The 23,821-nt window shown below is 37.2% G+C and overlaps 1 protein-coding gene across 2 annotated transcripts in view; it reads right to left on the bottom strand.

The window, feature by feature from the left end:
• The window catches only part of NAP1L4 (nucleosome assembly protein 1-like 4), a 29,620-nt gene that overhangs the window by 5,661 nt on the left and 138 nt on the right, over window positions 1-23,821 (bottom strand). The window contains exons 2-15 of one of the 2 annotated variants that reach the window (XR_774142.1): window positions 21,983-22,023; window positions 19,788-19,819; window positions 18,438-18,499; window positions 16,786-16,885; window positions 15,691-15,832; window positions 15,500-15,586; window positions 13,808-13,933; window positions 12,967-13,038; window positions 8,966-9,105; window positions 6,834-6,979; window positions 4,606-4,628; window positions 3,834-3,953; window positions 3,511-3,540; window positions 2,168-2,245 (exon numbers count right to left, since the gene is read on the bottom strand). Coding sequence is in view for 1 of the 2 variants with exons in the window: in XM_010563878.1 (XP_010562180.1) it covers window positions 2,168-2,224; window positions 3,511-3,540; window positions 3,834-3,953; window positions 4,606-4,628; window positions 6,834-6,979; window positions 8,966-9,105; window positions 12,967-13,038; window positions 13,808-13,933; window positions 15,500-15,586; window positions 15,691-15,832; window positions 16,786-16,885; window positions 18,438-18,499; window positions 19,788-19,801 (1,119 nt within the window). In the remaining variant the exon portion in view is untranslated. The remainder of the gene's footprint in view (window positions 1-2,167; window positions 2,246-3,510; window positions 3,541-3,833; window positions 3,954-4,605; window positions 4,629-6,833; window positions 6,980-8,965; window positions 9,106-12,966; window positions 13,039-13,807; window positions 13,934-15,499; window positions 15,587-15,690; window positions 15,833-16,785; window positions 16,886-18,437; window positions 18,500-19,787; window positions 19,820-21,982; window positions 22,024-23,821) is intronic. The other variant, XM_010563878.1, reaches the window with a different exon arrangement.

The following is a 23,821-nucleotide window of genomic DNA, read 5'->3' as shown; positions in this document are numbered from 1 at the left end:
TGTCGGGGCAGGGTGGCTGGCTTCCCAAAGGATATCAGATTGGAAATAAAATCTAAAAAAAAAAAAACAAAAAAAACCAAAAACACCGAACAAAAAAACCCCACACACCAAAAAACCCAACCAAAACCAAACCAAACCGCCACCACAGCTCAGTTTTGAGTTTAACAAAGGCAAAGAAGAGCATTATCTATGCAGAGAGGGAATGAGTTGGAATGATTACAGCTCATCCTAAGTAACCAAAGATAAGAAAAGATACAAGCCTAAAATACGGGGGGGGGAAGTATAGAGCCTGTTGCAGGCATTGTTCTCTATGAGGCATGGGATGAAAGGTGAAAGATGACAGTACACAATAGAAGGAACTTTTTTTTGTTCTTTTAGATAGAGACAGACAAGCAGGAGAGCAATACCAGTTCAGAATCATGAGAGCTCAAGAAAAGGCCTCTAAGAGTGACTGACTGCCTTTGTCAGGCAGCATAAACAAGAATAATGTTGGAAAAGACATACTAAGTAAGCTGATGACTTACAAGAGTTCACAAGAAGAGCAGAGGAGATATTTAAGAAATAATTTGCAAGTACACTAGAAACAGTAGAGACACAACATCAAATCAGAAACAAGACAAAAATAAAGCCTGGCAAGTCTCAGTATCTTTTATCATATGTATATAAAATACAGTTTGACTGCTACAAGGGTAAAGCAGAAGTTGTGCCAGGAAGGCAGAGAGGTCATTCTGAAAAATCTAATTATATAATTTAAAGGTATTCATCCCTATACATGTTTCTATTTTTCACTAATAAAACTTAAAACTCTGAAGTCACCATTCCCCCATTTCTTTTCCCCATACAAGGAAAAAAAAAAAAAAACCAAAACCAAAACAGAAAATCCTAGAAAACAAACCACATTGCATGGCTACAAATGGGACTCTTGGAAGTTAGGTATGAATGGAATTCCACCTTACCTAGAAATGTATGAATGATAAACAGACTTAAATTACACCTAAATGGGAAAAAATTGAAAGGAACTGTCAGCATGAACATAAAGTGAAATGTACAAAATAATACAGGAGGCAACAACCATAACCTTCCAAGATACTTCAAGCTTTTTTTCTACAGAATACCAAATCCTTTAAAAGGATATTTGATACTTAGCACAAATACACTTTGACTCAGAACTAACATTTTGTTTCTCAGCTGTCCAACTTTTTCCCATTACAGGTACACCACTGCATTTTGATCCTGCAGAGCAGTCAGAATATTCATTTCTGCCACTCTAATCCTGTTTGATCAATCTTTCCACAAGACAGACTTTCTTTAGTATACAGTACTTCTCAATAAAGAAAAACAAGCTCAATTCTTGATACAGTGACAAAAAGCATTTACTAGTGCTATGATGATGTACATAAAACTGTGCCAGAAGAGTGACATGTTAAGCTGCTGTTAAGACTTTCATCCAAAGATCAAGTAGTTTTGCATGCCTTCCACTTTTTCATCTCTGCCTTTATAAAAAATTAAAAGCTGATGTTTTAAGAACTAAATGAATGCAAGTCTGTCATCACTGTCCCAGCTCCACTAAATGTAAGCATTAACTTTACCAAGACTGAAGGATTCAAAGATACCTATCAGAAGGAGCGCTACCCTTAAGGCTGAATTTTAAACCAGGTCTCCTAAAGTTTAAAATCCAAAGTTGGGGACTAACTTTTTTTCATTTCTAGCTGAGTACACATATGCAGAGTCTAACCTGCAGCCATCAGGACAACCAAAAAGAACAATTCTAAGAAAAAGAAAATAAACAAAACAAGCTAGTTGAGATTTGTCAGACTAGTTCTAAGTTGAAGTCCAGCCACAGAATATTTGAATATGACCTTTCTAAAGGAAAAATACATATTATATCAAGATACCATTAAGAAGTAAAGGCACACAGTTCCGACATTACTTTTTTCTTGGTGCACGTTGGAAGACAAAACCTATATTTTCTCAATTTATGGAAACATTAACCTTTCTTTTAAGAGCAATTTGAGTGCTGAAGAAGATGAAAACATTGCAGTCAGAAGCCAGGGTGGTTTTTGTTTTTTAATAATTTATTAATCTTTTCAAAAACTATTATTATAACCTTAGTTACATCGCTCATGATTACAGTCTGTGTTATGACTAAGCACACAAAAATCCTTACCTTAGGATCACTCTCTGCATCTTCCTCTTCTTCTCCCTCCTCTTCCCCCTCCAACTCCTATGACAAAATAGAGATAAACTAACAGAAATTAAAATAGGTTAAAAGTGCAACTTTTTGTAATGGAGAAAAAACAAAACAGCAAGTTATCTGGGTTGACTTAAAAGAATTAAGCATCTTCAAAATCTTAAAGCAAAATCTTTAAAAGATTTAAAACACAGATTTCAGCATGGCTTAAGGCAACCTTCCTACGTAAGTTGCTGCAGTCTCTCAGCCATTTTTTTAACTTCCATCCAACATGTTATTTGGAATTTTACAGTTCTGGGAGTTAAGTATATATGTCTAATTTTGTTTTTCATTTTGACGTCCTTCCAAACAGTCTCTGTTTATTTGGATTACTGTGGACAGGCTATGTATTCCTGCACAGGATTTTGCGGTATTTTCGCACTCTGTTGTACACCTGCCTACATCCAAGTAGTAACATCTGGCACTGGAGACAGATTAAAAATACACATACAATTCTATCAAGACCCTATAAAGACCCTTTATAAAAAGACCCTTTCTTTCTATAAAGAAAAATAAGAAAGTGTTTAGTCGCTCAACAGCCTAAGCCCAGAAGTCTGCATCGCTGAAGACTATCAGCTCACATTAGACCACCTGCTTGATAACTTCTGATGTACTCTACTGTAGTGAGCTTGATGACAGTCAGGTATGTACCTTTAACCAATTAGCAGGAACACCACAGCAAAAGCAGTAAAATAAGAATGTAATTACCTGTAAAGGATATTACTTCATTTAAGTGTGGTATCATTTAGTGGTTTTGTGCTAAGCCTTTCACAGTATGTTTGTATTCATACAACACTACTGTAAACGGACCAGAGCTCTTGGCATACTAGAAATTCCAGCCTAAATTAAGCCTTTATCCTGAGCAGTTGCACAATCTTCCTTTTTTACTTTACATTTAGCAAGCCCTCAAACTCACGACAACTAAAAGCTAACAGCTGAATTCCACTACTGCCTAAGTAACAGATACTTAAAAATAAGACTGAAGGTTCTTATCATGCAGCACTCAAAAAAGCTTGATTTTAATTTCTGACTCATGTCAGAAAGCAGCTTTCAAAATACTAGAAAAAAACTGGATAAATGTTCTTGCAGAAAGTACTTCTGTGAAGAGGAAGAACAGCCATAGATTTTTTTTAAGTTGGGAATGCTGACCTCTTTTGGAAAGTAGTATCATACACAAGAGCATTTATGAACAACTATTTTCTGCTCCATATAGGACTATTTGTGGAACTGGAACACAGCAGGTAATTAGTTATCTATAAAAGATACAGTACGCATCTCACCTCCTCTTCACCTTCTTCACCTTCTTCAAACTGAAAAACAAACCCAAGGTTTTATTAGCTCTGCTAATATTTGCACAAAATCTTATGCAATAATAGATCTAGCATATTCAAACACAGTAACTGAAACTAAGCCCCTTCCAGAAGCAAAGATTAACAACTCACAGCAAGTTGAATGAGTCTTTCCTATTCCTAAGTAACAGGAACCTCTTCAGGTTTTTGCTATTCTCATGTAATTAATACTGCATACTAGTCTAATCAGAAAAGAAGGAGAATGTTTCTATCTACAGGGTGACTAATAAACAAAATGCTGATAGCATACATACGTTATCATCATCCTCTATAGCTTCCCCAGTGAAATAAAGCACAGCACGAGGGACTATCCTTTCACGGAAGAAGTGTCCGATTTCAAAATCTGCTGCTAAAGTAAACTCTGAATCTTCATCCTGTAAAGCAAGACAGTTTGATTTTTCTACTAAAAATGTGACGTGCTATGAGGAGCAAACAAAAGTATTTCAAAGTTATAGTTTTGAGAAACATCACACTGTCATCAACATCAACGTTCGGGTCACGTACTTTCAGTATACTTAACTTTGTAACAATAAAAGGAATATTGCAAGTCTAAATCCAGATTTGCAGAATTGAGATTTATTTTTAAAGTTTCCTACTTTCTACATACAGGCTACTGGCCTGTGGAAACACCTTCTATTAAAAAGGCTCACATAGACTTTGCTGGTTCTGACACCTGATGTTACAGAACTGTTCAGAATGCTTCAGACTGATTTTTTTAAAAAATCAGATACCAGCCACGCAGTAGTGCTGAGGGGCTAGAGAAAATAATAATCTCTTCCCAACAGTGATCATTATAGATGCATTGGATCACCAAGACATGCAACAGCAAAATGTCAATGGATTACTTGGACAAGTCAACAGTATCTTTCATTTCATCAAGATGAAGCTCAGCTTTGGCAAAAGCAAAAATAACGATAAAAATACACAGTACTTAATAAAAGAACCCAAATAGTCACTCACTATAGAGATGTTTAGCAAAAAAGATAAAGCAGAGCGCAATCATCAATTTCAGAAATGTAAACTTACCAATGACTCCCCATCACCAGATACTGCAAAAAGAAAAGACAGTAAATTTAAGAAAAGTGTGTACAGTCTAGCCCACCTCAATATTCAAGATGACAAAACACAGCATAAAGACCTTCTCATACCAGAAAACACTGGTGTTATAAAAGTCTTCAGAAGCTAACTATTAAACCTCTGAAGACAATTCAGGTTCATCCTAAATTAAACCCACAGAAATTGCACTTGCAAGAATTTCATGTACTGCAATAACAGCATCAAAGCTGCCATTTTGACGTCAAAGATTTTTGCACAGGAAATACTCTTTCTACAAAGATGGGTTCAGAAGGCATGCAGATCACACTTCTCTCAAAGAGCAACACATTTTGTTTCTGTATTAATGCTGTAATTACAGTAACTTCATTTTGCTAGAGCACTACAAACCCTCTCCTCTCCCCATGCACATGCTACCAAACAGATTAACATTTTCTCATGAATTTGCAAAGTATTGTCAAGAAGAGGCCCGGTACTGTAACTGGTAAGGAACAGGGTGGGGTTTGTTTAAAAAAAACAAAACAAAAACAAACAAAAAAATCCCCACCCACAGAAAACCCAAACAACCCCCTCCTCGACTCAAGTGCCATGGTACTGTGATCCTGCTGTGAAAGTGATATTTGGCTCAGTCTGTTCCCAAGCTGAAAATGCAGTATCAGCTGCCAGCAGATGCCACAGTCTTATCTTTCTTATACAGTTACCTCCAGAGTATGTCCCTTAAAAATTTTAAGTATTTTTAAAAAAAAAATACAAAACTACCATGAGGCAAACAAATCTCCATTCCTTTCTGAAATCAGCAACTACTTGTAACACACACACAAAAGTTTTTTAAGTTAAAGGACATTTCTGTACCAAAAAAACCCTCTTAACTTTGGAAATACTTATCAGTTGTTTCTTATCCCCATGTACATGGGGATTTGCAGTGGTATTTAGAAGGGACAGGTAGCTCATAATAGCCCACGACTGAATCAAGAACTAATGTCCATTTTGTTCAGTACATCTCAAGTCCACAAAGTAAACTGCTTCTTCCATCCATGTTTGAAAAAGAGTACAACAGGAGATGTATCAAGAAGAAATAATGTTTTTGGAATCCATCTAAGTTGTTTTAAATATGTGAGTATGCATCTAACATTAGATAACTAGGTGTCCCGGTTTTGGCTGGGATAGAGTTAATTTTCTTCCTAGTAGCTGGTATAGTGTTATGTTTTAGATTTAGTATGAGAATAATGTTGATAACACACTAATGGTTTTAGTGTAAACACTACTTAGCAACAACTAAGTCAAGGATTTCTCAGCTTCTCATGCCCAGCCAGAAAGAAGGCTGGAGGGACACAAGAAGCTGGGAAGGGACACAGCTGGGACAGCTGACCTCAACTGACCCAAGGGATATCCCAGACCATATGATGTCATGCTCAGCATATAAAGCTGGAGGAAGATGAAGGAAGGGAGGGATGTTCGGAGTTACGGTGTTTGTCTTCCCAAGTAACCGTTAACGTGTGGAGTCCTGCTTTCCTGCGTATGGCTGAACACCTGCCTGCCGATGGGAAGTGGTGAACGAATTCCTCGTTTTGCGTTGCTTGTGTGCACAGCTTTTGCTTTACTTAAACTGTCTTTATCTCACTCGACCCAACTTTTCTCACTTTTACTCCTCTGAGTCTCTTGCCCATCCCACCAGGGGGGAGTGAGCGAGCGGCTGTGTGATGCGTAGTTGCCAGATGGGGTTAAACCACGACACTAGGAAAATTAGGAAGGTATGTATGGAGCATTAGGGATCACTAATTAATCACAGAAGAAACCACAGGAAGTTCCATCACTTAAAACAAAGGTTTAAGTTCTAGCGTACTGGTTTCACTTGGCCAACACTTGAAGAGATTTCTTTGGCATGTTAAAAACCTCAAATTGATGCATGGAGCCATCCTGTGGTAAAACAAGTCAACTTCTTTAGGAGATTCTACATGAGACACTTTCTGTACTATGAATCCTGTTTACACAGCACACCTAATGGCTAAATGCTACAGAGTAACATCAGAACGAAATTATCTGTTTGGATGGGCTACAGTTTGCCATCTTCTTCTAGTAACAAGAAAGTATACAATGCAGCAGCATAAATAGTTTGTAGGTTTAAGCTGTATAAATACAAACACAAATAAATAAAACACTGCATATTTTAAGAATCCTAAATTCTTGATTTCCAAGCTTACCCTTTATTGGGCTGAAGAAGTTAAAAAAAGAATCATTAGGTACTTGTTTAGTAATTGTCCGAACTGTGCCTCGACCCTTGTGTTTCTGTTTTTTCTTGATTGTTTTAACTGTAACATTTTTTCCTTTCTTCCAGTCAATAGTACACCTAGAGACAACATGTGGGAAACAGCATTTTAACACAAGACATCAATGAAAATAAGGAACTGATCATTACAGCAACAAACTTCAAGGCAAAGATGGTGTATCATTCTCTAGATAAAGCTAGTGTTACACACACCAGCAAGTGAATCCACTTGACAAGATGTCAAGTAGATGCATCGTAGCACTAGAGACTGTGTATGTTGACATAACAAATATTTCCCTAAATGAAAAAGCTGAATAGTTTGTCTTTGCAGAGTAATCACTGCCCCCACCCCACCTATACTTTAATACCTCTTTGCCCCAACTACTGGAGTTTTGTAACTAAGGACATGATTAAGCTATTCCAGAAAAATCTCAACAGTAGAGCCAGTAGAAAACAGTATGTTATGTCCTCTCACTACAGGCCAAGGCAGTGTCCATTTACCCTAAAAATAAATGCACAGAGTGGCCAGGAGAGGCACGTTTTAGTTCTCCAAAGAGCAGTGCGCAGACTGACTTGGCAGTCAAGAACAGTAAGCTAGGAAGAGCTTACTTTTTAGTTCCTTTCTGCTACTGTGCAAACTGACACTTTAATCTCAGTTACAAGTCTCTCTCCATCCACCTACAGTTTTATCCAAAACTGCAGATGGCAAAGAATGAGTGGTAAACACAGACAGTTCTCTTCTAATGGAAATAATGGTGTCACAGTAACCCTTAAGTGCCTCAGAATACCCTGTCCTATAGATAAATGGTCAAAGTCAACAGTTTTACAGATAACCTGTGCAAAAAGCCACAGAAATAATTTCCTGCTCTACTTATTCCACTACCTATAACCTTATTCAGGAAACATGAACTGAAATCAAAGTTATGACATACCAGCAATTTTAGAAAGGGATTCCTCCATAAGACTTAAATGGAAAACATTTTGCTGTAATTAACTAAAGTTTTCTTCAAAATGGACTAGCATTTTACTTAGGCACAACTATCACTAAACATGCAAGTAGACCTTTTACCTCACTGCAGGTAAATACTCCATTCAAAAGCCAACACATAGCACTAAAAGCCAAAAGGTTTTGAGGTCATCAGGGTGTTTTCAAGAAAGCAACTATTTGGCATTTCTGAAGTGTTAGTTCAAAAAAAACCAAACCAAAACAAAAACCAAACCACACACACAAAAAAACTCCTCCCACCAAAACCCAAAAACACATCCTTGAACGCGGGGGGCATTGCGGGGCAGACACAACCACAACAGAAAAAACACCAAGGAAGCTAAGAAAAATAAGGTATTAAAACATTTTTCAGTTGTGTCAGCTCTGCTCTGGTGTAGCACTGAACAACGGTTATAGAGCAGAGATCACTGATGGGAAGAGAAAGGGTTAGGTTAGACAGAATGCTCTTTTACCCAAAGAAAAACTCTAATGTGGTGTCCAACTCACTAGACTTCCAGAACAGAGATGAGAATTCACCATCCCACAGTCAGTTTCTGAAGACATTTTGCCAAAAAAAGTTGCTGCATTAGCCACAACTGCCGGAACCAAAACTGCATGGCCAGTATATTCCAGCCTCAAAACTGGCTAAAAGAACAGATCATACATATGAACAATTCCTGCCAGATTCAGAAGTACTGCTGGAATAAAAATTGCTGATGAGATGAGCAAGAGCCCAAGAGAGTCTAAGGCTACTCATCAGACAGAGGATGGGAGCCTATGAAATGTAATGACTAAAATGAATTTACCCAGTTATCTGGAAATAAAAGGCTTGGGATCTCATTAGTAATCTGTTAAATTTGAAAGGTGCACACTATGTTAAAATGTATCTATATCTATGTATCTGTTACTTCTACATGCTGAGGCTAAGATCATCATCATCCTCCCTACAAACATTCCTAGTTTTTAAGTCAGCAAAAGCTTTATTTTATCTTCATTAATCATTATCACAGCAAGAGAAAACAGCATCTGAAAAACACAGACTATTACTTCTGAAGGTTTTTCAAATTTCAAGTTTTCCTTACCCCTCACAATCAACTATTTCAGGTCCTTCAAATGAAAAGGGATCTGTCTTGTCCGGTTCCGACTTCATCTTGTATGTTTTTGTCAGGACTGAATTAGAAAAGTAGTCATTGGGCCCAAAGTGGAACTCTAATGAGAAAGACTGGAAGAAAGTTCCATTATAATTTTATGTTACCACTGATTTTTTTATTTGAAATAGTGCATCAGCAGAATTACCACTAATCAAACTCTGAATACAGGAAAAAATAAGAATATGATGGCAAACATATCTTTCAAACTACAGTAGAAGCAGAAAATTAAGAATGTCAACCAATTCTGAACATACAGGAAGCTAGAACAACCCTGGCTAGTATTAATATTCAAATTATAATCAGGTAATTACTACATTTCATTCACCTTTACATACAGAACTGCTGTCTTAAAAGCAACCTTAGAAATAAGTACTTTGAGAAAAGCCTTGCTTTCAATTTCTGTGGAAGCCTAGTCATCATCCTTTGACTAGGGATGATAAAGTTGTTATTCTGAATTCCTTCTAACATCAGAGTAACACCACCAGGTTCTGTTACTCCCTCACACTCTGACCATTCAATGTCATGATCTTAAGAGACTGAAACAGACTTAATTAAAGAAATTTTAGACTGCAGGAGTCTGTATTTAAACAGTGCACTCCACCACAAACCAGAGGGATTTTTTCTATTTGATAATAGCAAATCCCGCAAAAGAACACTGGCTTCATAAACTGAAGCCTAAAATTATACATGTCTTAACAGGTTACAGCCTGAAGCAGGTGTTTCTGCATATGTTTGAGCCTCCTGTGGCACGTGAAAATTGTTTGCAGAAATTCAGTTTCTTACATTGAGAACAAAAGGCTCCAGTTATTGAAAACTGCAGCATACACAATGCATCAATCTTCAAATCTGTAAAGCTTTCAAAACTGCTTGCACAATGCTATATATGCCCACTTTGCACTCAGGATCAACTATGAACTGTTTAAAAGTAAAACAAAACTCAAACTGCCTCGTAACAGGGGAAACAATAAAGGTTTTCAACAGCATTGCTTTAGTTACCTGAATGGGGAAAAGGTCTGCAGATCAGTTCAACAACACAGAAGGGTTCAAAGTCAAAACCCCCAACACTACCATACCTACTGCACAGGCACAGCATGCTTAACAGTTACCTCAAATATTTTATTTGCTCCCCCAGCAATATGCCAGAAGAACTAGACCTAGTGCGCACACAAAACAGGTAACTGCCAAAAACTGCCTTGAATACACTGCCCCAGGCACTCTTCAGACTCAGGCCAGAAAATGGACTGTTATCACTCAAGTCTGCCTTGCCATCCTCTATTTTTGAAGGCCCACTGTGTGCAGACAGGATAAGTAACTCTGGAGCAACAGCCTGTTCAAAGATATTTATCCCTCACTCATCTCCCAAAGGCCCCTTTGTCTAAGACCCCATGAATCTCCTCACGTGACTGAAATCTGGAAAGACAGTGGTCAAGGAGTGATGGAGACTGGTGGCAACAGCAGCCTTCTCAACTCACATGCTCACAGTTTAAGAAAAGGAAGCCACTGGGAACCAGATGTGCACTAGAATATCGGTGTTGGCTTCACATAGCCTATTTCAGCTTTACTTCCATTTTAAAGCAATTCAAGACAGCTAGTATGGTTTGGAGGGTGTCTTCAGCTAAGGCAAATCTCTCTCTGGCAAACATGCTCAGGGCAAGAGTACAAACTTAGCTTATGCACTACCAGTGACTAACACTTGTACCCAAATAATCCCACAAACCATCACTGGGGTTATAAATAGGTAACCAGTAGCACTACTTAGCATGCAGGATCCCAAGGACTAGCAAGACAAAAATATCTGCAGACACTGCATTTCAGTATTTCATTCTATATCTGCTAATTAAGAGACAATAAGAAGCAGCTTCAAGTTTCACATACTGTTTGAAGTGTTGTAATAATCTTTCCAGTAGTCTATATTTGGACATCTTTGCTTTGGATATCAGCTTACCTTTGTAGCATGGATTTCTAGATATTTCCTGTAGTATGAGACATTCTCATGAAGTTCAAAAAAAGAGAACTTCCTTATTTTAAGCTACTTAAGTTATACTCAGATGCATCATCCAAGTCTGAATATGCTAGCTCAGTATCCTCATGTCCAAATAGATATACAAGTAGAAATTCTATTTATACAAACATATGTGAGTTTATTCATCTGATTATAAATAAATAAAAGCAAACAGTAAGGGAATCACTTATGCTTCATGCAGATAAAAGTTTATATATACAGGCCACAGCAAACAGGACTTTGAAGCACTATGACTGTAGCCAGGTAAATCTACTTTTGGAGGACCGTATCTACAGTTAATCACTCTGGGTCAGTAGTACATCAGAAAACTCTTAACAATCACATATTTCTTTTAGTGGCAAAACCTAATACCCAGCAGAATTAGTGTATTTATTACACATTGGTTATGTGAACTTTTACAGTACAAAGCTACCACTGCTGCACCAATTGTCAATAGCCAGAGATTTCAGACAAGACAGTTGCACACAACTGGATAACTGGTTTCAGTTAAGTAGTTAGGAATGCATCCTTTTGTCTCCAAATACAGAATGGGCATGGAATTTGTCAGCCTTCCATTACTGGATTTCATGTAGCACTGGAATGGAACCTATTCACAGAAATATGCTGTCAAGGGGTTACGAACAGGGCAAGACAAGATAAACCTACTGATGTTTTAAGAGCAGTTCTCTTCGACTTAAGGTACTGTAAAACAAAGCTGAATGAGAACACAAAAATGCTGTAGGCAAAACCAACTGTTCCCAAATCATCCAAATGCCACCGAATAGATATGGTTTCAAGATAAAAACAACCAACTTCCTGGAATATTTTACTTTGTCCTTAAACAATTCATTTTCTTCATAAAACTCATATCCTCTCCTTCAGCCCTAGCAATATTTAAGGAATTTAATTCCCATTTTCCTCTGTTCGCACTACCTGCCTTGGCTATTACCAGCTCAAGTGTTTTGGTACTAATAGGAGAAAGACAATGAGGACTAAAAAAAAAAAAAAAAAAAAAAAAACAAAAACAAAAAACAACACAAAAAAAAACCAAAAACAACTTTGCTTCAGATGTTATTAGTCTTTAAAAGGTATTTTGAGAAAGTCCTTCCATCTTTCTTACGTGGTTTTTTCAATGAAGCTTTTCTTGCATTTATTTTAGACTTTGTTAGAAGACTATAACTCCATAAGACAAAACAAAAAACCAAATGCAAGGAAAAAGCCACAAGAATTAAGTTTAAAGAAAGGATGCGTAGGCTCAAATTGCATCCCTTTCCCTGCCTCCCCCTCAAAAAGAGTTCAAGGAATAAGTACAATCTGCATGAATTAAATAAGCAAGAGAACAACTTCTGTTCGACAAACACAGTATCTGTTTCTGTACACTGAACTTACACAAGAAAACAATTTCCAAAAAAGGCAAAGTTGTACTTTAAAAATTACTCATTAGGTACACTTTTAAAAGACCATCTAATAAATTTTTCTATCCTTTTCAATAGGCACAGTACCCATCCTCACTGGTTTTGATTAATATTACTAAGTCACATCTCTTCTTTTGATTAAATATTCAATATAGTAAGTAGCACCCAGAATTTTTTCCACAATTCACTTTCAAACCAAAAGCAGACATGTAACTTTATTAGTAAGAGTAGCTAATTCGGAATTTGAGGGAAAAAAAGAAAGTGAAAACTAGACAGAATTGAGCCAGAATTTTAATGTAGAAACTACAATGATGTCAGAGATGTCCAGGCTAAGGATGAAAGAGCAAAGTGTCAGGAAAGCCGAAGATAAATCTGTAAAGGGCAAAGCGTGAAAATATTAGCTTAGAAAGAAACCACACACACACATTCCAGCCAAAAAGAGCAGAATGAAAATTCTGAAATGCTGTTCACTTCCTTTCTCTAATCCTCACAAGAAACAACCAGAGAAAACTCACCATTGGCTGTCCAGGTTCAGAAAACTTAACTTTTATATCCTGCAGATGTTTCAAGATTGGTTCATCGTATTCCTAGGAAGAAAAATAAAAAAAAAAAGAAAAAAGAAATTCCCACTCAGCAGGCAATATTTAGAAGAACAAAATTTTAACCTAGCTTGTCTGTTCAACCTCTTCTTAAGAAAGAGCCAACCTTTGTAATTACACGACAATTTCAGCTAAAGTTCAGATTCGGATCCAAATTTCTTAATCATAGTTGCAAATACCACATGCCAAATTCCCAATCATTAGGCCTCATCTTCAGTAATAAAGCTGCTACCATGCTAGGCTGCGTGAACATTACTGAAAATAAAAGTAACTTCATTCAGAATATTTATTGCTGGCGAGATTCACAGAAAGATATGCTTCAGGGAATTCTTCCTTAACAGCATTAAAAGCAATTAATATAACTGAGGGCAAAACTACATAAGCTATTTAACACAAATTCAACCAACCCATGGGTATGCCTATAATATCCTTGCAAAAATAATCCTTTATGGACTAAATTAACAAAATTACAGGGGAAACAGCTGTTGTAAGCAGCACAAACTTACGTTTTAGTATCTACAAATATTGTTACAAGATCATGTCTTAAACAATCCACATAGTGTTTAGCAGTTTGGGTCAGCTGTTCTGCTTGTCCATCGTTAGCCTTTCAAGCATCTTCAGGAATCATATTGGGGATTCTGAAGACTCAAAGATTTGGTCTCTCACACACATTCCACAAGCACTCACTATTAACTGGAAAAAGTAGCAATTCATTTATCATACGACAGAAGTTATTATTTTCAGAGGAGAAACTTACCTGTACTAATTCACTTAGCATATCTACGTTCCTAAAGATAGTAAACCAGAAGTCTGGAATTCCTTTGACATTTGTCTCTGCTGCTTCTGCTTTTTCTTCTATTACCACCACATTTTTCAGGTCTCCCTGTGAAACAAATACAGGAACATCTAAGAAACGAAATTGCGACTTCTTAATATATTTAATAAACAGAGGTAGATGTACAAAATATTTGCCATCTCTGAAGCTGTGTTTAAGGAACATTTTAAATTTACACTGTTTTTTCTCTGTAAATGAAGTTAAGAGACACAAGGTTTATTTACATAACTAAACATATATACATTCAATTCAGATTTACTTTCAAATCATTGGGAATTCTTCTGTACAAAGACTAAATAGACCGAGTGACGGTTTCACTGACTTGACAAACAGAAATAATTAAAACACATTTCTATCTTTCTACCAACAGGAAAAAAATATAAATATATTTATATCCATCTCATTCCTGAGGCTTCATATGCCATTTAGAGGTTTCATCTAGAAATGTAAAATTTAACTTTGCCCTCTGAAATACTGTTTTAGCTTCCCAATTTTGCAGAACACTTGGTAAAGCTGGTTTTCATGGTTATTTTTCATTATTACACTGTCTTCAATTATTAATCTTTTGTGATACAAAATTCCATACACATAACTGATGTCCAATGTTACAAAAAAGAATAACTAAGTCACTTTTCCATCCCCCCAAAACAGGAAATTCACAGTCTGAATTAGTTGCATTGCATCTTTCCTTTTACACCACTAGATAGCAGCAAATGTATAAGATCTTCTGAACAGCAGCTACTTGGATTATGACTAGCCAAGAATATGAAGCAGCAGTTACATGCCATCTAGACATGTTTCTGATCTTATAATTGCACGGAATAGGGCCTGTCAATGCTGTATTTACACAAAGCCTAAGAAACCTTTTTTTTGCTTATGCACATGGAGTACCGTGTCATGCTAAATCTCATGAGATCAGTAAAAACAAGGACAACAATTAGCTTTGTATACAGAACAGTGTCCAAAGGAAACTGAAGGAAAATGGACCAAGAAAAAAGTGCAAAGAAAACCTGACAGAATGGCAAACACAGCCTTGTAAGTAGGTCGCTTCTCTGAGAAAAAGCGGCAAGCCACGAGTATACATCTCCAAAAATGATAAGACTAAAAGGCAGCCTACAGATTATATTATCCCTCATAAATTTCGATAGCTCCTACTCAATAGACAAGTAGGAATCTACTAGCCAGCACACATTTTATTAGGTTAATTCCATTTTATGACTAGGTGACGTATGTCTAATCTATATTTATGGAAATGAAAGCTAATCATGTCCCCCAAAATAAAGGGGACAGGCAGACAAACAGCCAGCCTTCTATTATCTTGGGGTATCATGTAGCACTGGAATGGAACCCATTATCAGAAAGATACTGTTAACAGGTTACGAACAGTGCAAACAAAGGCAACTCTTCAATTCACTCAAGTTACGAACTTGAAAAAAGGCTAAACTAAAAGTTTAAAAGCTTTCACTGGACATAACAGTGTATTATTCATCACAAGAGCACATTACTGATAAAACCTTTATTTCCAAAAGATGAGTCTTTCAATGGAAAACACTGTACAGGAATTAATTCTGAAAATCCGATGTATCTATAGTTCATTACCCAGCTTGTACTCACAGCTAGTTTTTCTTCTTCCTCATTTTCACTGTGCCATTCTGACTCTGCATCTGTGGGTTCAGCTTCCCCATTTATAAACTCTCTTCTCTGTGTTAGAAAAATCAAGAATGTAATTGAAGATGTAAAATTGCACATATGCAAACAGAATTGACTCAGCTAGGAGACAAAAATTATATACATAGACTTCCCACCTTATCAAAAAGGGGTTGATAGAGTGCTGCATATTTTCTCTCTAAATCATGTACTTCTTCATAGAATTTAGCTTCTATATGGGCACATTTCACCTGGAGCTGTTTCAAGGCATCAATTCTTCTTTTCACTGCTTTTGGTAAACTGAAAACCAAACAATTCTTTAAGGGTAAAAGTTAGTTGCCTCAGCATTATTTATCTTTATCACTATGGAATAGGCTGTTTATAACTAAATGCGATTTTTAAATAAAAGGCTTATGTCAAACACATATTTCTTCAAAACCTATTTCAAAAAGCTGAAAGAATCCTCTCCTACTCAAGTTATTCTCAAAGGCGTTATCTTCTGTTCCATTCCCCGGGGCCATCACCCTCCCTGTGCAGTTCAGAGATCCGAAATTATTACCTCTGTTGACACCTAAACTTTGAGACTAGAGTTGTGCTGATCCATCTATGAAAAATAAGAACTGTGCATTCTACAGGGGAAAGTTTCGATTCATGGGTCATATTCAGAAAAGTACACATTGCCTATATGTACTTTAAATTACTTAAGGTAAGCATTTATATATAGTCAAGTAAAAAGAACATTTTTTTTTTTTTCTAAATAAGAGGTCTACCAGCTATTGCCAGTCAAGAAAAAAAACACTCAAACACAAGTATGTAGTAAAGGCAAAAATTTAAAGTTTAAGTCTACTCTACGGTTAATATAAAACTAAGCTTCAAACTAGGGATTTACAGATCCTGAACTTTCCACTACATCCTGGACAGCAATCTTATAGAAATCATCAATCAATGCAGCATATGCCCTGACAGAATAAGGGTCAGGGAGGGAAACAACGGGGAGGGGAAGGCAGTTATTTCTAACCAAAATAATAATACTGGCCAAGGAAAATATTGAACTGGACAATTTTGTTTGCAATTTTGTGTAAGTAAACTTAAACTTGACTCTCCCTTCCAGAAGTAGGCCACTATGAATCATGGTTTAAGTCAACCATTTTTCTTAATGAATCATTTGTTCTAATTTCCAACCTTAATTATACAGTAATAACATTCTATTATGCTTTCAGTCTTTCAAGAATTTTATTACACCCTGTACTTACGTTTCAATGTAACTTGAAGGAGTAAGCGCTGTGTTGTCAAGACGTTCCTGTAGAGCTGCCAGGACCTGCGGATTTTGCATCACTTGGTCTGCTAGTTTTTCTATGAGGACAGAAAACCACTTTTAAAACACATTTGAATATATTTATAGTGCTTTTGTCATACTGTGTGTCTCACAGCAGTCACAGTAAAAACACTATTTTCCAGGTCTCAAACAGCACCACTATAGTAAACTAATAACTCAAGCAAAACTACTTCAGTACTAGATTTCAGAAGGTAAAATTGGTTAATGATAGAAAATGCACATTTCCCTTTGCAAATATATCAAATCTTTGCTTCTAGAAGCAAGTAGTACATTGATGACATAAGCAAATTTCCTGTCTTCCCTTTTATGTAGGAAAGCACAAAACAGGAGTTTCTCTATCCTCCCTCTATATTAGTGGTAGCTTATAAGCCACATATAAATTTGCAAGAGAAGAACCACTGAATTATACTTCCAAGACATTTTTAAAAGTGTTTTCCAGTTAGTCTGACTCCTGAAAAAGACTGATGAAAACTTTGTGTACTGTACAACAAAGCAGCATAGCATAGCACTGTGACCATTTCCTTGACAGCTACTGATTTTTTACATCAAGATACTTTTACAATCTGTAAGACTCCTCAAACAGTCTTCACAACAGTTCAGAGAAGACTATTTTTACAGGAGGTCAGATCTAAAATGCTTCTGGCTAGGAGTTAAAAATCCTTACTAATAACTGCACAGGTGGTGATAGTGGGAAGACATTTGCCTTTCAAATCCTTCCATTCTTTCTCACTGCTCTTCTCCTGAGACATTAAAAACAATAAATTGCATAGCACACACTAAGTGGATGAAGCTTTTATATAGGTGGGTTTGTGTACTGTTTGTTTTTGTTGTTTGTTTGGGGGTTTTTTTTGGTTTGTTTTTTCTTAATCCAACTTGACTGTAAGAATTATTCAATGGTGTCTACCAGTTTATATACAATTTCCAATTGCCAGTCACAAAGGCTTTCTTAAAAAAAAAAAGTGAGACCTAAAGAACATTCAGTGACCACATATGTGAAACATATTTCACTATAACTTGCAAATTTGAGCATTCAGGTTAATAACAATAGAACTGTAGCTTTTTCACACACAGAAGTATTAATTTGAAAAGCATTATTCAGCAGTTATCTGTAGACCTTCCAAATGAAGAATAAAAACCTAAAGAGGACTTATCATAAAGATGCATTTTCCTACAAACAAGACAGTAAAGAACTGGCATACATACAGGACGGCTCATTTTAATAATTATGCTGATAAAGATTACATGTTAAAAACTAGTCTATACAGGCCTTATTGCAAGTGTCTAGCGCGTTATTTCATGCAATAGTGAAGCATCCTAGTCACAACATATGCAAAAATACTTTCCCTGTTACAAAAATACAGCCTTTATTTTTGCTCTTGGCTGCAATAAACATGGAAAACATCAGCAACCAGACAGTTAGACTAGAAACGATTGCTTTGCTTTCAATAGTGAACACATCCATAGTTTTGACTTTAAAGGTTTTGGAACTGTAGCTAAAGAAGCTTCAATACACAAGGCAATAGGCTTAGTCCACCTTTGTAATGTTACCTTCTACTATGTTTTTCTTACCTTTTTTGTCGCTTGCATTTTTAGCAGCCTCCACAGAATCTGAAGCAGTATCTTCTGTTTTACTAAAAGAATTGAAAATGTAACATATTAAAAAAGGTATCACACTACAAAAATGTTAATATTTAAGAACAAAAATATTCTGAATTTTCAGTGTTTATAAAACTTGTCCTGTAGTAAACAAGTATGCCACTAAAAGACATTATTTCTGTCTTCAAGTTTCTCAAAACTTGGAAGTTTGGATATGAAACTAGTTCTAAGATGAACAGGATACAAAGGAAAGGAAAAAACCAACCAACCAAACAAAAAAACCAAAAAAAGACCACCCACCAACCACAAAAAGCCCACCAGACAAGACACAAAAACCCCAAAACAAAAAACACTGACAGATAAATTAATCTCATTAAGTGAATGGCTGGCCTTTGATCTGTACTGGGTCACTCTTGACAGGAAAATGTTATTACTCACAAGTGAAAATACAAGATACCCTTTTAGTGCAAGTGATGAAGAAAAACATGAGAAAGGACACAAGTAAGAAAGGAAGATAAACAAGAGGTCAGAGCTCTTTGTTTCAAACTTCTACATCAAATTGTTTTGATTAATAGTAAAAACATTCACTTCTACTCAAAAAAAAGAGATGTCCCTGTCCTCCCCATCTCCCTGCTGCAATGTCTTCTTCCATCACACTTCCTGTGCTGGAGAGAGAGAGGGCCCAGAAAGAGTCAACAGCCAGCAAGCATTCCTTGTGTTCCCTGCCAGTTTATAGGTCACAAAATACAGGGTGGGTATTGATGAAATTAACCCTAACTCAGATACAAAAAGAGAAAAGATATCATATATGCAAATGGGTATTATTAGTTACCAGATAGACTAGCTTATCCAGCTTACCCTGGTGTGCTGCAAGCCTCAAAAGACCAGCATCACATATCTATCTCCACCACTTTAACAACACTGTTATTTGTTCCAAAAATGCTATTAAAACTAGAAAATAAAACACTGCCTTTTGCATGCTTAAGTCACACAGATCAGAGAAACACTGAGGATCAGTGTTCTCTTCAAGTCTTTAGAGCACTTAAACACTGAAAACTGAATCAAGACAACATCAATTATGTTAATCCAAGAACAGAGTAATTCTTATCCAATACACTACAATCTCAGCTTCTGTAGCAAATGAGCATTTTGTCCTTGCTGTAAGGAAACACAGTCTACTTAGAGAAAATATTAACATTTTATTCTTATCCATGTTTGGTAACCCATTCTTCATAGGTAAAAAAAATACTCTCCCACAGAAGACCGCATATACAGTCAGCTCTAACTGCCTTGGTTTAATTTCAAGAAAACAGTTCAACATACCTGTTATCTGCCATCTGTGTGCCTGTATCCACCTGCAATTTGAAATACAGTGTTTGAAAATATTTTAATAGTAATTTGTTTACCTCAACAGAAGATTAAAATAGAACAGGTCATTGCTTAAAACCTCAATATAAATTAACAGCTGCTGGTTCTGCTAAGGTATTCATCATGCATAACCTCTTACAGTAAAGTGAATAGCTGCCATAATACCCAATCCAAACTGAAACTTGCTCACAGTTTTTAAACAGTCTGTTAGGTGCTTTCATTTAACCCTTTTCAACTTATTTCTTCTGTTAAGTATTCCAGATGCTAATCCAGTTCTACCAGATCGTAAGTCTTCAGTCTGAAGACAAGTGTCAGTTTCCTAAACTAGCTCTGCATTCTCTTAAAAAAAAAAAAAAAAAATCAAGCCAAAGAGGAAGATATATAATTTTCTAATTCCTTGACAGTATCACAGTAAATAATTAATTTTTAATCTCTGCATATACTATATTACTATGCCTGATCTGAAAACAATGGAAGTTCAAATGAATTACAACTTCAGAATTACTTTTTTCTTATGTCACCTGAGCAGAAAAATATGCCTCACTTGCTTGTCTAATCAAGGCTATTTTTGTGAACAGCTGCTTCTGCTGCACTATACTGAATGACAACCTAAAACTGCTGCTAGATAAAAAGAAGCAAAACACTGAAGGAAGGAGAGAAAATTATTTACCAAAAGAAGGGGTTTTGACAGCAGCTATGAAGGCAGAATTCCCTATATAAAGATTCGCCTTGAATTCATTTATCGGGAGTGAGAAAACAAAGAGGAAACATAGAAGTTAAAGTCTTTGTATTAGCAATGATTGGAACCAAGTTTAGCTCAACTACCCCAGCCCCCAAGATGTAAATTAGCTCTCTCAGAAATCAGAGGGAGCCAGACTGCCTAACTTAATTTGCTGTTATTTCTTTATTGGAGTGAAACATCCAAGCCTGTGCATCTATTTTAGTAATACAGGTTGGGGGATTTTTCCCCCCCCATTCTAAACAGTTCATCACAAATCCAAGTAATCACTACATACCATACAAAAGCATAGGTGGTATTTTCCACTATCAAGCTTTCAAGAAAGCAGATGTTAGTCTGCCAGTCAAATTTAGAATAAAATGTACTTTCCATCATTCATGAGAGTCGACAGGTCTGATTTCTTACAAGCAGGCTGATCTTTAGCCCAGCTTCCAACACAGGGCTACCAAAGAAGAACCTAAGTGCTAATGACATCTTGAGTGGCAGCCAGAGCAGGGGGCCCAGAGATCACATGCACTCTCCAATCTGGAAAATGCTGATTCCTGCTCTAAGCTAGAAAAGCAACACTTTCACAACCACTTTAAATAGAGTTGAAAAGCTTTGTTCATTTATAAAAGTACTAAGAGTATACTTTAGATTATGCCACAGCAAGTAAAGTTGCTTAACATCTACCAAAAAAGCACATGAGCCCACCCTATAGATTAAGTCCAGAAACAAACAAAAGGGGCTTCTTGTAGACTAGGTCTGTTTCAGCAACCCAGGCATATTTATTTGCCAACACTTAATCATGCCTTAAACATAACATGAGAAAGTGGCAATGACAGCAACCATCCGCCAGAGCAAAATGGAAGAATTTTACTATCTTACAGCTGAACAAATAAATGAGCATACATGAGTCCTTCCTTCCATAGCAGACAGAAGGCAGGAAAAAAAAGATAAGATTAAAAAGGTAAGACATAGCAAATTGACCAAATATCAGAGTTCAGCCAACAAGTTATATGATCCTACTCACTATTAGGGGAAGCAATAGTAAGCAACTAAAAATGCAGACTTGCATTACTTAAAAATCAGCCTCCAAGACTTGTGTCTTCCAACCTAGGCCCAGTGACAAAGCTAATGGAAAAAATCCACTCCACATACAAATTCTTCTGCTCAGTTGTTTGTGCTGTACTTCCTGCAGGGAATTACTTCTCAACCCTGCTGAGGGAAGACAAGATTCTCATTCCATCCTCATTCGTGTTTGGAAATCATGGAATAAAGTTCCCATAACTTGGATAATTTTTAAATAGCAGTTGAATTAATCTCCACTGGAGCAGACATGAATTGGGCATGTTCTGACAAAAGGCATTCACCTAACAAGAAACAACAACAACAAAGAAAAAAGACACCATTCCCTGGTGCAAATACATACTTTAAGGCTTGTTTCGCTCCTCAAAGTTGTTCCTTGGGCAGCTAAAAAGTAAAAAGAAGTATATAAATAAATAATTAGAAGCAGCTTTCTAACAAAACAGCTTGTGATTCCCAGCTGCATTACAGCTGTCTTCCAATGACTTAACTGTTGCAGAGGTACTAACACAACTGTTCAGTAAAAGCTGGTGAAGGCAGGGGAGGGGAGAACAAGGTGATTTTAGAGGAACAAAGTTAAATGCACACCTAGTTGAAAAAGTACAGTAGCAAAGCACTGAGCTTTCGTATTTATTGCCTTAGTTATTTTCCAAGCGAGAGAGCTCAGTTTACAGACAATCAGGACCTGAAAAAGCTATCAGAACTCCAAGAAAATAACAGTATAAGGTATTGTTATTATCCCTACCACCACCAATAAGAGGCCAAATTAATATCTTCTTTCTTCTGGACAGTTCACTGTTTTCAAATGACTAATGCAGACATGAAGCTTTGCGGAAAGAGGGGACTACATCACCCACTTGTCCCACAAAGCAGGCTGCTGCAATTTGTCTAGCACAAATGTCACACACTTAGTCACTTAAAACAGCAGGAAACTGTAAACTGGATGCACACCAAGACAGCAAAAGTTCATTATACGGACAAGTAATATCCTGAAGGATGCAACCTTAAAGGAAAAGTCTGTACATTTAATGGCTAGACATATTCATAAATAGAAGTGTACACAGGATAAATTTTCTCTGCTCTGCCTTTTTTTTTTTAAAAAAGCCTATGTCTTGTTGTACAAACCTTCTAAACACAACTAGAATACGAAGCAGGAAAATACTGGACTTCTGAACTCACAGGAAGACTTCTACCCACAACTGTTACCATTTTTTGTAACTACAACAAATCAGAAGGGAAAGTTATGACTTCTGTTTTAGAGCTGCTGGGATGCAACTCTGGGGGAAACCACAAACATAATAGTCTGATACTTCTTGTAAGGAAAATTAGAAGCAATAATGAAAAACTTGTTGAAAGAAGAAACTCATTAACCTGTTCCACAAGCCCTGAACATTAGCAATACTTACGCTCACCTTGGAAATTTTCTTGAGGGAACACTATTTTAGTTACAGACGACTTTATAAGAATTTGGCTAGTGGTTCTGGTTTCACCTATAACTTACATACTTCTCTACTTATTTATTTTGAAGCCTCATAAGCAGATCTTACAGGAACGGAGTCAGACAATCCTACAAACACCAATACCGTATGAAGTAAATAATCGTAGCAGCAGCGAAAATTTTAAACAGGCCCTCGCTATAGGAGATGGGGACCTCGAAATTAAAAACTGAGCCCCCAAAGTCCCACAACACGCGGGGGGCGGGGGACGGGACACACGACACCAGATCGTGGATGAGGTCAAACGAAAGAATCGCGCCTGACCTAAGCGGCTATGGGTTTGACTCAACCCAAGCACCGCGGCGGGAGTGAGACGGAAAAACAGTTCACCACAAACAACAGCTCTCCCACCCTCTTCCTCCCCCACTTCCCCCGGGAGGGCGGGGGAAGGGAGGGCTCGCTGCCAGGCTCCCCGGGGCGGGCGAGAGCGGCCATACATGTGGCCGGAACCGCTCCGTCCCCCCTCGGCCAGACTCAGACCAACGCAGACTCCCCCCGTCCTCTCGGTCCAAACTTCTCAAGCCAGCCTTAAAATGGTGCCTGACCGGGCCGGGCCCGCCCCTCTCCGCCGGGCGGCTCCAGGCGGCCCCCACCACCACCACCGAGCTCCACCCCGGAGCAGGCCCTAACGGCCGCCGCACGCGCTGCGGTCGCGCCGGCAAGCTCGGGCCCTCCGCCAGCCCCACCGG

Source organism: Haliaeetus leucocephalus, unplaced genomic scaffold (genome assembly GCF_000737465.1).
Source record: "Haliaeetus leucocephalus isolate CR32 unplaced genomic scaffold, Haliaeetus_leucocephalus-4.0 Scaffold173, whole genome shotgun sequence".
In the NCBI taxonomy this organism is placed as follows: domain Eukaryota; kingdom Metazoa; phylum Chordata; class Aves; order Accipitriformes; family Accipitridae; genus Haliaeetus; species Haliaeetus leucocephalus.
This window is presented reverse-complemented; position numbering and strand designations above follow the sequence as displayed.